We start from the raw sequence: 16,251 nt of genomic DNA on the forward strand, positions 1-16,251 counted from the left end.
ACTTAATCAATGGCCTTCGTGTCTTTTGTAAACATTTAAATTGGTGTACGTTTAAATGGAACTTGTGGAATGGTTTACATATTTAATTGGCGCGTAAATGTGTATTATAATAAAAAAAAAAATTATCGTATGGAATACGGGTTGGGTTGTTTCAAAAAAGTACGCCTCTGAGATCATTGAGCGTGCTGATATGGTTGGTTGTAATCCTAGCAGAGTTCCTATTGACACTGGCACCAAACTTACCGCGAGTGGTCCTCCGGTTAAGGACCCCACTTAGTATCGCAGTCTTACAGGTGCTCTCCAGTACCTAACTTTTACTAGTGTAACGACCCTGGATTTTCCAACGTTAATTATTAATAATTATTATTATTAATACGTGTGATTAAACAAATGTATGTTATTACATTTACATGTTGTCATGACTAAACGTACTTGACTTTAATTGCCCGAAACGTCTTTGTGACACCCGAGACTTACACGAATAATATTTTTAGATATTATTTACATTCATGATTAGTTTTATTAATTATTTTAATTAACTATGGTGATTAGTTAGTTACTTGGGCTTTAATTGGATATATTTGTTAATTACATACAACTTGGACTTTTAATTGAACATGGGCTTATAAAGCTCACCCTACTTCTTTCATGGACTTAGTTAGCCCATTTTAATGTGTAAGTATCACTTTATGTAGTAACTAGTTAGTTTGTTACTCATGGAATCTTGTTACAACTTCTTCCCATGCAAACACCTCTTTTATCCAACTTTTGAAGCCTTAACATGCATGATCTAGTAAACAATTTCCCTTCCCCTCTTTTTTTTCTCCTTGACCGTCAACTAGCAAGAATAGGGAGAGAGATCAATTTTTTTTTTACTTATTACTAGTATTATTCTCTTGTATCTTCATTTCACTCACACACACTTACTTGCTACTTCCTCTTTTCTCTCATCTTTCTCCACATTTTGTAAGTAACTTGGACTTCTTTTTTTCTCTTCTTCTTTCTTTGTAAAATCAAACCACACACATGCATATCATCATCATCTTTGTTCTTTATTGTTAATTGTTTGTAGTTGTTAGTTATTGTTACTTTGTTACTTGTTATCATTTACTTACTAGTTTCCAAGAATCAAACTCTTTAGTTTCATTCTCCATTTATCTTGTATTTTACAAGAACACTCAAGAACTAACTTACTAGTTATGTTCTACCTTTATTGTTTTAAAAAGAAAGAAAGTTCATGTGTTGTAACTCTTACTTGTGATTCATGAAGTAAACTTTAAAGTTTACTTTCTTAAAGATCAAACTTTGGTTTGAATCTTTAAAGTCTGAACAACCATGAACAAATTACTTGTTTACTTAGTTACTTCTTCATTTTATACACTTTAATTTCATGTTTGTTGTTGTTGTTGGTCAAGTACTACAAGTTAGTCTTGATCTCATACTTTCTTGAAACTTAAAGTTAACTTTAAAGATTCAAGAACATGGAAGTGTAGCTCTTTATTTATAACTTTACATACTTGTGTTGGATTTAACTTAATAACCTTAGATCTAGACTTTTGGGTCTTGGATCTTCAAGATCTAACTAAGAACTATGTTCTACATCTTAAGATCTTGATTAGTTAGTTTACTTTCAAGTTTGTAACTTGTTTTTACTTTTAAAGTTCATGTAAGTGTTAGATCTAAGACCTTGATGTAACTTTGGTTCATCAACTTCATACAACTCTTAAGTGAGTTGATCTACATGTCTTAGACTCACACTTGTGTCATAATTGTCAAAACTTAGTTAGTATTACTTTTACATTTCATGTATGTGCTAAATCTAAGACTTTGATGAAACTTTGGTTCATCAAAACACTTGCAACACTTAAGTGAGTTGTGCTTCATGTCTTAGACTTGCACTTGGGTTATGATGATCAAACCTTGGTCGAGATGATGCAAACACATCAACGAGTTGTACACTTGAAGCTATATGCATCAAGGATGAGAACCGTGATAAGCATCGAACACCAAGAACCACCGGAACCTACTGACCTGTCTGTTTTCTGTATTCTGGGTCTGATCAGTAAGACTTGGGCTATTGTGATTATGATTTTCAAATATCTCTGTTCGAGTAGATAACTTTTCATATAGGACTCGTCTTAATCCGAGTTACGGTTTAGGATTTATGGCCCTCCGATCGTCACTATGTCCTTTTAACGTTGTGCAGAAATTTCTGACCTACTCGCACTTAGACCGTCACCACGGTCAAACGAAGACGAGTTTGCTTCTATAAATTTTACCACAGTTAAAGGACTCATATACGGAGCCATGGCCACTAGTCTCACCTTATTTCAGTAGGTGTAGACGCCGTGGTGACTGACCGAACTCAGCCTTTGTTTTAAACTACTTTCATAAACGAAACTTACTTTACGCCTTTTGTTTGATGATGAATGATGATGACCTTTAAGACCTTATTTACATACTTTTAAATCTATTAGGACAATTTACTGACTTAGTACTATTTGACTTAGGTTGAGGACCCGTTTGGACAACCTTCATTACTTGCTTACTTTCCGAGTCATACTTTACCGCTACTTTATCATTGTGAGTTATAGCATTCCCTTTTTACTTTAACTTATTTTGGGAACTGAGAATACATGCGGATTTTATGTTTTACATACTAGGCACGAGTACTTAAACTTATATATGTGTGGGTTATACAACGGCATAAACATTCCCTTTAGCTCGGTAACGTTTAATCATTGGTTTTTGAACCGTGAACGCGAATCTTAGATATGGATCCATAGGGTTTGACATCCCCACTCGGGCTAGTAGCGCTAGCATTTAACGAGTGTTTAATACTTCGTAGACATACGCACTTGCCAAGTGTACTTTCAGGGGGTATAAACGTTAAGTTAGTTACCAAGTGCCCACGGTTAACATATACTTTATCATACTGTTTTGAAACGCTCTTTGTAGCACTGAAATCTCGTGGCCTACCTTACTTACTGTTATACTTAAACTATAGCTCACCAACCTTTGTGTTGACATTTTTAAGCATGTTTTTCTCAGGTGCTTGAGGTTAGCTTCCGCTGTGTACTAGTCGTGCTGTAGACACCCGCTGCTTAGAGTTGTCATCGCATGAACTACTTTACCTTGCATTCAAACTTTAGTACTTTTGAACTATGACTTGTAACGACCATTGTGGTCACATACACTTATTATTTGCTTCTACTTAGTGAAGCATGCTTTTGGATTATAAAACATTCGATGTTGGTTTAGACATCACTTTATTTATGAATGCAAACTCTTTTTGAAATCGCATATAGTACTTAACCTTGTAATGATCCTGTTGTTGATGATTCGTACACGATGGTTTTGTACGGGGCATCACAACTAGGCCTGACATATCTTATGCGGTTCAGCAGATATTCCTTTTTATGCATGATCCTCGGGAGCCTCACATGGCTGCTCTCCGACGCATCATTCGTTATGTTCAGGGTACTATGGATCTTGGACTTCAGTTATATGCCTCATCCACAGCTTCTCTTGTTGCATACTCTGATGCTGATTGGGCAAGCTGCCCGACTACTCGCCATTCCACCTCCGGATATTGTGTATTTTTGGGTGATAATCTTCTCTCGTGGTCCTCTAAACGACAGCTCACTCCGTCGCGATCTAATGCCGAGGCGGAATATCATGGCGTTGCTAACGCCGTAGCAGAGACTTGTTGGCTTCGCAATCTCCTTCGTGAGCTTCACTGCCCTCTTACTACCGCCACCCTTGTCTATTGTGACAACGTCAGCGCCGTCTACATGTCAGGTAACCCGGTTCAGCACCAATGAACCAAACACATCGAGATTGACATTCATTTTGTCCGCGACCTTGTGCTCAAAGGTCATGTTCGAGTTCTTCATGTACCTTCTCGCTATCAGTTTGCGGATATCTTCACCAAAGGTCTCCCTTCAGCTTTATTTGATGAGTTTCAGTCCAGTTTAAGCGTCCGCCAGGCTCCCGGTCCAACTGCGGGGGGATGTTAGCAGAATACTTTACTTTTGTTTTAGTGTAATGGGCTTGCGTGCCTTATATATTTGTGTTATTGGCTTGCGAGCCTAATTAACTCTAGGTTTCCTCTCTATATATTTTGGCATGTATTACGGTATCAATCACGATCATATTTTATGGGATTTAACACACCTAACTTATTAGTCTAGAATTATCTTGTCATTATTTAGAATTATAGATGTGTATCAAGTCCTAAATGATTATGTTACCATCCTTTTAGCATGTAAACCGTATATTGTATTGGATATATATATCCCTGGAATGAATGGAATAGGGCATCGATTTCCGATCCTTTCTTCTCATCTTTTTTTCACTTCGAGAAGGTTGCAAAAGGAGAATTTCGAATATTACATGTCCCAACGCGTTATCAGATTGCTGATATCTTCACCAAAGAGCTTCCGCGATTGTTATTTGATGAATTTCGTTCCAGTCTCCGTGTCTCATTACCGACAGCTTCAACTGCGGGGAGGAATAGAGATATTGATAAACTAGAAAATGATACTGTACACCTAACTATTAGTCTAGAATTATCTTGTCATTATTTAGAATTATAGATCATGTGTATCAAGTCCTAAAATAAATGATTATGTTACCATCCTTTTAGCATGTAAACCGTGTATTGTATTGGATATATATATCCCTGGAATGAATGGAATAGGGCATCGATTCAATCATAATCATTCTATCATAAATAAAACAACGGAATGAGCATGTTACAATATACCTGACAGATTCAACGAAGAGCTAGTAGACCCTTTACTCGTGGTATTGCAAATTTGGTGACTTTTTTGTGTCATGATATCCTTTCTAACTTTCCTTTGAGAAAGTATCATTGGTACCTATTATACGACCACGACATAGTAAGATCGATTTTGATAAATGATATACTAATAATATTTATATTTATTTAAACTGATTTATCTTTTTATATAAGTTGTCCACTATAGACAACATCAATATTTTCATATCTCTACATACGATAAAGCAGGTGATGTCGGCTGACGTGGCAAGTTTTCATTCACGAACAGCCATATACGCCATGTGTCAAACCATCCGTTATTCAACAATTTATACTAAAAAATTTATTGTGAATACTTAACCGACCCTATCTGGCCTCACGAGTAAAATACAGAAAAAAACCTTCTTTCTCTTCACAATTGAAAAAACCCACAACATTATCACCAACGATCATGCCTCCATGCCGCCGTAATAGAGGACGCCAGTACCACCAATGAATCCGTTGCGTTTTTCTCCACAAAACTACATAAATTTTGTATACTAACACCAGAATCTTCGAAATCTCCGGAAGTTTCCCCGGTGCTTAAGCCGGAGTGATGAAGCAAAGTTAAATTCCATTGTTACGGAGATTGAAAAAATCGGAGGTTTGTGGTGGCCGTAACAACTCTAGTGGTGTTTGTCGACGGTTTTTAATAATCGACGGTTTGTCCTCTATAACTAGCACGCGATCTTTATTCCGTATAATCTATGCACCGATTATCTAAAACCCTAATCAAACTGCCTATATCGATCCTATAACTTGAAATTTGTCGATTTCAAGCTACAGTTTTAGATTTGGTGGGTTTATCTTGGTAATTTTCAAATTTGAAGACTGATTAGGGTTTAATCGTTTGATTTCATGGTTAAGTTTGTTCCATACAAAAAATATGGTTTTTCATTGCAACAAGTTGGGAATATTGCTGCTGCATCGTTTGAAGAAATTAGTGTGTGCAGTTACCGTTTCGGTGTGTGTTTGACTTTAGTTTCGTGTTGATTTCGTTGAATTTGCTTTCAGTTTATGTAAATAAGAAACCTAAATTTAATGGAACTATACGGACGGAGCGGTACTAGATGGAGTTGCTCACAGCAGAACAGTCCATATGTGTGCACTCCTTATTTCGAGTAGATCTAACAAAAACAAAGTAGTTCTCAAACGTATGCACTCCTTAATTTTTGCTAGAAGTGGAAGTTCTCAAAGTTCTTTCGTTAGAGACAAAAGCTTGTGTCTTGAATCATCTTCTGATTCGAGCCATTCTTCAAGGGTGAAATGACACTTAGCCTAGCTCAATTATTCGTACTCCACGGTTTTATTACATCATTCAATTTAGTTACATTGCTTTGGTAATCGTCATTACTTAATCCTGCAAATTCACGAGTATTAAACTAGTTTTTTTAAAAATAGAAATTTGATATGATCTATGTTACTTGTTTCGATAAGGGGTTGAATGTGCTTTTATAGCAAAAGGATTGATAAGTTACTAATGGACTAAAGGCCCGTTTGTTTTTTTTAATTTAAGTTCTGAATCTGTATACTGTCTGAATAGTATCTGTCTGGATATTTAATTTTCATGCAGAATAAGTTACATTTAAATAATTGATGTTTGTTTTATGTGCTGAACGTGATGTCTGAATAATTGAAATTACTAATTTAACCCTATGATAAAAAAACAATTTTAATTGATATTAATCTTTTATCATAACAACAAAAAACTACGTTTTTTTATTTATTTTTTTGTGTATAACCTTCCAAATTCATTAAAGTGTAAAATATACTAAAAATAAAATAAAATAAAATAAAATCTCATTAATAATAAAAATGTAAACACACATATAAACTACATTAATAGCGTTTGAAATGAAATTGTGTAATAAATATAATTCCTACATCGAAACATTTCTTGCAATGAGACGATTAGCAATTTCATCACGCAAATTAGCCATATATTGCGTGCTTTGAGTAATGTAGTTTTAAATAGTTAAAGGGATTATAGGTTTAATTTTGTAGCTCACTCATATTTAAAAATAAGTTTAGACCATTTAAATTATGTATATCAAATCCTCATAAAACGTCATTAAAAATGACAAAAATGCACATAGGTACTTCTCAAAAAACTTCTTTATGGATGTTATTTAAGTCTGTTTTTTTTTTTTATATACACCAGTACTACTCCGTATTTGGGTGATGATATGTACACAACTTATTTTTGTTATGTACACATATTTTATGTTTGGAAGTCTTAGAGCATTGTGATTATAAGTTATGTGTCAAATCACATATTTCTAACATGCGTTTAAAGCTTAATCTAAGAAAGCCGTTCGACGAAAAGGTTAGCAAACTAAACCTGCAATAAAACCATTGGTGTGAACGCCAAATCAGGGCGAAGAACTTGATTAGAGACAAGAAGCTTGTGACTTGAATCATTCTTTGATTCGAGCCATTCATCAAGGTTCCAGTAACATTTAGCCTCAATTATTCGCACACCACTATCGTTGCATTTGATAAAAGGTCGACATATGTTTGTCCTTAACGGCCAATATGCATAGTTTAGCCAATTGAACATAGTTTCTTTAATCATCAAGATGTTGAACCCATCAAATGCTGGTTTCTTGAAAAGTAGACTAATCGGAGGTAGTGAATATTCAAGGCTAGGTCCATCGTAGTTAGCTCTTCACACGTGTTACGACCGGATTTCAACTCGGCTGTGACAATAGATATTTGGATGTTGTAGATAAGATTTTGATCACTCGATGAGCCCATTTTTATTAATTACTGTAAAAGGAATTTGGTAGTTAATTGAAGGGTGATGATATGTACACAACTATTTTTTGTTATGTACACAACCAACATGCTTTACAGTTTTGTATTGTACAACACTGTGAAACATGTTGGTTGTGTACATAACAAAAAAGAGTTGTGTACATATCACTGTCCAATTGATAATGGAGTATATGTTATGGGTACTTGTGTTCTATGACGGGTAGGATGTGCTTTTGTAGCAAATAAAAGGCTTGATTAAATATTAGAACAGATTTGTCATCGGATCATTATTATTACTTGGAATAAAGTAAAGCATTTTTATTAAAAAAATTCATGATGAATATAGCGTTTAAATTTTGACTTCATCTGTATCAATGCTATTGACAATTGTATAAGTTATTTTTTACATTGAAATGGAATTATAGTAAAGAAAAACAATAATTTAGGCTAGGACACTGGGATTTCGAGATTAAGATTTGTTTAAAGCAAATGGTCACAATCAATCAAAGGCTTTATTAATTTTCATCTCACGAAAGAATTGGCTAGAAGAGTACCAACATCCATCACCTGTTCATCTTACCCTTACAAGTGACAAGTACAACCAATTAACTTAAAGATGTTGCCCTTTATCAGGTGACTTGAGGTTGCAAATTTATATAAAACAACTAAAGAGCAGCAACAAAATATTGGCGCAGTGGTGGTGACCTGACTTCCCATATGGGAGGTGACAGATTCGACTCTCACTCGCTGCAAAATTTCTCTTATTATTACCCGCTCATTCCATGAGCCTCAGAGTTTGCGGACGTCTTACATTTGAACCTCACCCGATAAGGTTTTATGACACGTGATGCCCGTACGGATTCGTCGTGAGGGTTTCCTCCTGAGGGGCGGTAAGACTGTAATAGTTGGTGAGTGGGTTCCGACATCGCGTTCGGGCTCCCGTCAAAGAGTCCTAACCGCCTTTTAAAAAAAAAAAAAAAAAAAAAGAGCGACAACAAAATTAAAAAGGTGTCACTAAAAAGTCTACTTTAATTCAATAAAAACCTCACGTGGTTTATATTAAGCCTGACTAACAAATATATGACACGTTCAACCAATTGCCGTTTTGACAACCTATCATCGACTTGGTTATACTTTGTACAAACTATTTGCTAACAGCAGTGATGCATCAACACCAAGTTCGTAAAAGTTGAGAGTCGTGTTTGCTAACAGCTGTGAAGTATCAACACCAAAGTTGTAAAAGTCAAGAGTCGGGACGTCTCAGTCGGGGACCTATTAGGTACGAGTCGGTCGAGTCAAGCTTGACCAACGTAACGTTGACTTTAGTAATAAACAAATTAAACATTATTAGATCAAACATAAAACATAGATATAGATATATATGGAGCAGAAAATCTAATTTTAAAAATATAAATTTTTGACAAACTTTGACTTTGACCGACTCAAACCCGACTCCCCGACATTGACCGACCTTTTAGGTGTTTTTGGGTAAAAAACAGATTAATCCCTAAACCGACTCATTGGCCAACTATTACAAAAGTAATCAACACCTAGCTACTCACCATCACCTGATCCATAACTATGTTAAACATAACTCCTCACACTTGATGTAAATGTAAAATGGAGATTAGAAGAAAAAGAGAGCTTGTTTGCTACAAGGCCTACAACCTTGAAAAGATGAAAGCATATTGCAAACTAACAAAGCCAATAAACAACTATAGTGGGGCCATATTTCAAAAAGTACTGCTTCCCTAATGTCAACTAATACAAAAGGTTGATTTGGTGTTTTGAGTAAAACGAGATAATCAAAGTTGAGAAGCAGAAATGAACACTCAGACATCCGACATCAAGACGAGCGCAGTATATAATAGGGTGTGGGAAAACAATTGATACCATATGTTAACTAGTCAAGTACATGTTGTTTAGTTGAATAGCCAACTTGATGTCCACCAAAACTAGTTGTGTTAAAAAAAGAATCTTTTCAGATGGAGATAGTAATTACATTAACATTTATTGTTAGGGATAACTAAAATCCTAAAAGATCTATATTACCTGCAAAAAATAATGTATCCCAGTTGATCTGGATAAAAGATCTAACATGTAGCCACTCCACTCTGTCAACTCAGCAACATCTGGCTGCAGTCGGTCTTAAAATGCTGACCTAATCAAATAAACTTGAAAAAAAAAGAGAGAGAGAGAGAGAGAGAGAGAGAGAAGGCAACCAAAAAAGGAAAAAAGAAAAAGAAAAAAAAGAGTAAGGCATGGGCAATTTCATTGTTGGAATCCAATAATTTGCATAATTAATAATTATTATTAATATGTTTCACTCAAACCACTCTGAGCTGGTTGGCAACGTCAACATTGACCTAATGTTCAGCTCCATATACACTTGGACAACAAAAACCCGGCCAAATGGATCTCGATTAACCGCCAAACGAAACCATCCAGCAACCTGCACGTGTTTAAATTATAATGTGGTCTACGTAAACCTATCTTTAGCTGTAAAATAAAGCCCATTACATACTACACGTCAGCTTATTGCTACTGGAAACAAGAAAACGTGTCGATGGAAAGAACTACTAAAAGAGAAAGAATATAAAGGATCGGCTATTATATCATACATAGCTTGAAAAATCACATAGCACAACAATCATAAGTGGAACACAATAATCATAAGTGGAAAACAATAATCATAGTAATAATATTACTCAAGAAAACCGTTCAGTTAAGACATCACTACCTAATGATGAAGGTAGAAATAGTAATAGAACATACATTAAGCTGATTTTAGTCGCTAAAAACATGCACTGCAGATCCATTTTAGAGGTGCAGAAAAGTTCTTCAAACAGTTTTAAATGATTAAAATCGGCAAAACGACCCCACATATTCCCTTTAACCTGCAAAAGAAACAAACAACACATTTATACTACAAAAGCCTAAGTATCGAGAAAACATTCTGACTTCTGACATCCAAACAGTAACCCTGAAAATCTTCCATGGCGTCTTTTGCCTTTTAGTCCAACTTTAACAATACAAATCCATGTAATAATGCTTAAAGATGATGTCAGCTGATTCAAAGCTGGTGTCATACAACTTCAGGCTCAGCTGTGTTTTGATCCCTTATATCATTCAGACTAAAATCGGTCTCTTCCTCTTTCGGGAGAAGAAGATGATGCACGATCATCCTTAAAATCCTTTTGATTTTTGGAGACAATATCCTCGGTGTCTTGTTCATGATCAGCATTGTTCACTCCATTATGGTCTGCAGATTTTGAACTTGATCTCGACCTTGACCTTCGGCGTTTTGATTTGTCTTCATCCGAGCGTCCTTTACTACTACTATCCACGTTGTCATTGTACAACCGATTACGTTCAGCTGATTTTGACCTTGACCTTGATCTTGACCGCCTTTTGTGTTTAGATTTATGTTCATCTGAGCGCCCTTTATGACGTCTTCCTTCAGGAGATGCTGACCTGGACTGCCTTCTACCATGATGTTTTGATTTCGACTTTTCCTTCCTGCTTCTATCAGCTTTATCACTCGATCTATGGTTATCGTCTGGTTCCCTACTCCTAGACCGTCTCCTGTGCTTTGACTTACCTTCATCTGTCGCTTTCGAATTCAAACTATTACGACTTCGATGCTTATCTTCTACTGACTTTGAACGCTTCCGCTCACGGCGGTTCGATCTTACCTCCCTATTGTCGTCTATTTTATCACTAGACTGGTGCTTGGCATCCAACGATGCTGACCTGGACCTAGACCGTCTTCTCTGTTTTTCTTTAGACTGGTGCTTTGCATCCAACGATGCTGACCTGGACCGTCTTCTCGGTTTATCTGTAGACTGTTGTTTAGCATCCAATGATGCTGACCTGGACCGTCTTCTGTGTTTTTCTTTATTGTGATCATCACTTTTTGGAGACGGTCCGTCTCCCCTATTACTAACCGGAGATCTCGAAGTGACCCGAGAAGATTTTTTGGACCGATGGGTCGGGCTTTCCCGACGGCGTTTTGGAGATTCTGAACGATCACGGTAAGACCTTTTAGCAATTGGGCTCCTACTCCGGCTTTTGGGCCTATGGGTTGGGCTTCCGTGACGCCGTTTCGGAGATTCTGAACGATCACGATACGACTTTCGAGCAATTGGGCTCCTACTACGGCTCCTATTTCTCCAAGAATGGCGATCGTTTGATCTGATATAATCTTGTCTTCTAGAAGATCGTCTGTCATACTCATAACTGGAATAATGGCGAGATCTTATAGGTGATCGATATCTATAGTCCCTCGCACGCCGATGTGGTGGCGAATAAGAAGGAGATCTCCGCCTTTTTTGATATATGATTGGAGACTTCGATTTAGATCTTGACCTTTTAGGGACAGCAGAAGGTGACCTAACAATACCAAGATTCATCAGCTATTATAATAGAAAAATATGGGAGAAAAAACATGAAACATTAATTACGCTGATGGTGAAGTTATTGAGCTTATTACTTTCTATGAATATTCATAAGAGTATCTATGCAAGTCATACATCATCTATACATGGTCAAAAACGGGTAATACAAATAAGATTAGTAAAAGGGGGTAAAAGTGAATTTTTTAAGCATAAATCTCCTCAAGAATTATATTCCATAACTATCGAAGACATAATCTTACTTTTTACTCGTAATAATTTAAAACAACTAATAACTTTTATTTACAAATGTGCCAACTCAACTCAACTCAACCCATGATGACCTGCCCAAAAACTACTAAATCACAAGCCTCTTTGTTCTTTTCTAGCGGTTAAACCACAAGCTTTATATCGGATTACTATTTTGTACTTGTAATAAAAAGAAACTCCCACAGAAGCTTCCAAAGATTACTTGGTCATTCTAGAACTATACCCAACTTACTTCCGAGGTCAATCATATCATCCACTAAGAAAGTGCATAAATTTAGGATAAATGTCATATCTTATAGGATCTATTCCGATAATGTATACAATGACTAACATCGTACAAATAAATATAAAACAACCAACGATAAAATAAAACAAATATGGATACCTAGGGCTTTTAATAGGTTCATCTTCATTCCCAATTAGCCCTTCGGCTTTTAACTTCATACTTATTTCTGCAGCTCTAGCAGCAGCCAAATCTGTCGCAGACTTCATGGTTGCAGCACGATTGGCTGCCTGTTGTGCATTCATGGTTTGCTGCATTAAAAGAGCCTGCTGAAATTGCATTTGTTGCATTGCAACAGCTTGCTGCATAACCATTGGCAAATTTGATTTTGGAGGTAATGATTTTGCCATTTCAACGTTTAATGGACGGCTTAATACATCCATGTTGTTTAATGCTAGTGCAGCAGTTGCTTCTTCAGGTTTAGAATATTCTATGTATGCAAAATGCTTAGAATCTGTGATCATGCAGTTAACAACTGTGCCACAAAAACTGAAAATTTGCTTTAGTTGATCAGCTGTAAGTATGGGATTTAGGTTACTAATTTGTAGAGTTTTCTTCAGGGATTCAGCCTGTGCTGCCTTATCTTCTGGTCCTGATAAAAAAGCAGCAGCAAAATATTAATGTAAAGCAGAAGTTAATTGTGAATAGTAAAATATTATATTGCTCCGACCATAGTTGAGAATTTAATTGTAAATAGCAAAATATCGGATTTAGGTTACTGATTACTGTCAGATATGTGTTATCTTTGTACAACAAAACCCAATCCCACAAAGGTGAGATGTTTTATCTTTGTATGTAGATACCATTATATAATATATTGTGCTTTTATTATTTCAGGAAAACCAAAACAAATGCTATATAGACCAGTGCATAGTGAGAGAAAAACAATTAAGTTCATATTGAAGTAAATTCTCAAATAACAAAAATAATGCATTTGAACTTGTAGACTGGATAACTCATATTAAATTACTAGTTATTAGTTATTACTACTACAATAGATGTAACTTCACCGTTAAAAAGTTATTTATAACGACATTTCTATGAAATTATGGTCATACTTTTATGAACATTGTTCGTGCATTAAATAACGTAAAGTTCTCATTTTTTTCAAATAATTACTTCTTCTCTACTAAAGTAATAAAATAATAAAAAAATATATAATTTTTGTTTTTCTATATGGGATAGAAACAAATTTTCTGAGTAAGATAAAGACGCAGCAAGATTACCAAAAAAAGCAAGTTAAACGAAGTTCTAACTGACTTCTAGTCTTCGACTATCTCAGATAAGCTCAACCTTATTAATTGTTTTCTAAAAAAGCAGTGTTATATACAGTAATTCAGTTTCTCAGCCAGGAAATTACAAACCGGAATTTTCTTTAGAAGAGTTAGCTTGCGTAGAAGAATGAGCTTGAAGAGCTTGAGCAGCAACAATGGCCTGTGCAGCTGCCATTGCAGCAGCAGATGGCGCCATTGGTGCTTGACTAAGAGTTCCCATGTTACTCGTAGAAGCGAAAGCTGTCATCAACAGATTATGTGGTGGATGATTAAAATTGCAGTTAGGTTTGACACATCGACCATTCAAGTATTCTCGACAAACTTCCCCAAAAGATGCTCCGATCCCAGGCAAGACTACACCACCTGAAGAACTAGGCACGATACCAGGAATCATACCAAGCAGACCAGAAAATGCCCCTGAAACAGAACCAGAGTAATTTGGCATGTTTGGCATGGTATGGTTAACCATACCTGGATAGGTCACCTGTGGAGCAAAACCCAAATGCCCACTTGTAGTTGTGCCTGAAATAAAATTTACCGAAATGCATAATTAGTTAAATTCATGAGCACGAAAACCAAAAGGATGGATGGTCCAAGATTAGATATCATTAGTTCAGACTCCCAACCACCCAGTGCTAGAAATATTTATTGTTAACCAAACAAATACGTTGAAAACATATCTAAGCAACATTATTTAGATCACATGTATTGTTAACTTATGTCCAAAAGGTTTTCCGGTGCTAGCTTTTGAAAAAAGAAGACTGGTCAAGTGTTAATCCACATGTTAGATCACATGTATTGTTAATTCACATGGTTAGCATGTACTACTCTTTTACCACCTTCAATTCTAATTCATTGAGATAGATAATAAACATGATAAGTAAGAAATTGATATACCTGCACTGAAGAAAACCGGAAATGGGCTTCCCATGATAGGCTTACCATCACACTCAACAGCCAACATGTAGTTTCCTCTTTTGGGAACAACATAAGTAACTGTATAGGTCCCATCACCCATATCCTTAACGATCCCTTCCTGTTCAGTTCCACCAACACCCACGCCAGGTGAAACCTTAACCTTAACCATGGATCCCCCATTAGGCACTTTACGACCATCTGAATCCTTCGTAACAACCACAAATGAAGACGGTGCACATGCAGTTCCTCCAGCAACACCAGTCCCAGCAGCGGTACACTTAGATGGGTCCACAGGACCAATAGGCTTGTTAGTCAAATCCTCTTCCTCATCACCATCACTATCAGACAACGCAGCAGGCTCTCGATTCTTCTCGACGTCCTTGAATGTAGCCTCGAATGCTGCCTTAGCTGCCGCGTCTTTCTCAGCTTCACTTTTTATTTTCGCCTCTTCTGCTTGCTTCATCCATATTGGCTTCACCACTGCCAAGTTACGATCAGCCATATTAACCAGAAACTACAAACTACAAACCACAAACCCTATCCCCAATCCTGTTACAGTAACAATTAATCAATCAATATACAATAAAAGATATGATTTTTTTGCTTTTTAAACTTATGTTTCGCTATCCCTAAACACATTGCTAACACATTACAATCCCTGAATGCTAAATCAACAGATAGAGAACCAATATCTGTAAATTTAAGATGTTATCAAAGTTATATTAGTGTAAATTAATCAATTAACCTAAAAAATAGAAATCATCAATTTAAAACTCTAACCCTAACTAATTGCTATACCTAAATCAACTAACAATGAAACCAATAAGGTGTAAATTAGATCTTTTTTCGACATATTTACGGTCAATTATTCTGAAATTGATTGCAACAACTCAAAACCCTAACCCTAGAATAAAACGGAAATTGTTGATTTTATTTATTTAATGTAGTAATTTAGGGCAAATTTAAGTAATAATTTGAAAAATACACGGACGCATATACTAAGAGATGGTGACGGAGAGGAGACTTACGGCGGAGAGAGGTAGACGCCGGAGAAGTAGTAGCGTTTAACAAGATAGAGGTTACGAGGATGAGATCTTTTTGGTGAAAAGAATATTGCAGTCCGTATAAATAAATAAATATAAATTTTAGGGCGTGTTTGGTTTGAGGTACAGGATTTGTTCCACATTACGACACCATTGTTCCACCGAATAACTTTCACCCTCAATCGGTTTTACCTCATTCTTTTAAGCTCACTTCACCCTGAATCCCCTATGAAAATGAAAGTAATAATCTAAGTCAAAAGCATTTTGCAGATTTTAGAGTCAGGAGTTTTAGAGTCTGAAGTTGCAGACTCTGGAATTGCTGGAGTAAACGTTTGAAGATTTCTTGAAGCAAAAGCCATAGAATATTCTGGAGATATGCTTGTTATTCAAGAAGATTTGTTTTGAAGATTTGATTTTATCTCCAGAATTGACTTCCTAGTTATTAGCAAATTTGGTTTGTTTTTAGTTTATCTTTTCCTTATTTGTAGCA

At 35.9% G+C, this 16,251-nt stretch overlaps 1 protein-coding gene across 3 annotated transcripts; it reads right to left on the reverse strand.

The window, feature by feature from the left end:
• Nucleotides 1-8,035: 8,035 nt before the first annotated feature.
• LOC139876327 (uncharacterized) lies at nt 8,036-15,839 on the reverse strand. Of its 3 annotated transcripts, none has more exons than XR_011768041.1 (8): nt 15,747-15,839; nt 14,698-15,267; nt 13,891-14,322; nt 12,629-13,118; nt 10,355-11,971; nt 9,913-10,031; nt 9,632-9,753; nt 8,036-8,539 (listed from the first exon to the last, which is right to left on the reverse strand). XR_011768041.1 is itself a non-coding variant. In XM_071863637.1 (5 exons), exons 2-5 carry the CDS (start codon nt 15,218-15,220, stop codon nt 10,714-10,716), a joined length of 2,703 nt encoding a protein of 900 aa, XP_071719738.1. In that variant the 5' UTR covers nt 15,221-15,267; nt 15,747-15,839; the 3' UTR covers nt 10,166-10,713. The 3 variants fall into 3 exon arrangements, 1 of the variants encoding a protein (XP_071719738.1); XR_011768042.1 differs by lacking the exon at nt 8,036-8,539 and adding an exon at nt 8,639-8,879; XM_071863637.1 differs by lacking the exons at nt 8,036-8,539; nt 9,632-9,753; nt 9,913-10,031 and having other exon boundaries at nt 10,166-11,971.
• Between the last annotated feature and the right edge of the window lie 412 nt (nt 15,840-16,251).

This window comes from Rutidosis leptorrhynchoides, chromosome 11 (assembly GCF_046630445.1).
Source record: "Rutidosis leptorrhynchoides isolate AG116_Rl617_1_P2 chromosome 11, CSIRO_AGI_Rlap_v1, whole genome shotgun sequence".
Classification (NCBI taxonomy): Eukaryota; Viridiplantae; Streptophyta; class Magnoliopsida; order Asterales; family Asteraceae; genus Rutidosis; species Rutidosis leptorrhynchoides.

Excerpts from the sequence above, each read along its gene's own strand:
- LOC139876327 (XM_071863637.1), bottom strand. The coding sequence starts at position 15,220 with ATGGCTGATCGTAACTTGGCAGTGGTGAAGCCAATATGGATGAAGCAA. Across the intron at positions 13,119-13,890 it reads CTCTTCTAAAGAAAATTCCG|GACCAGAAGATAAGGCAGCA; the intron begins GTTTGTAATTTC and ends CTTTTTTATCAG. Across the intron at positions 11,972-12,628 it reads GAACCTATTAAAAGCCCTAG|GTCACCTTCTGCTGTCCCTA; the intron begins GTATCCATATTT and ends TGGTATTGTTAG.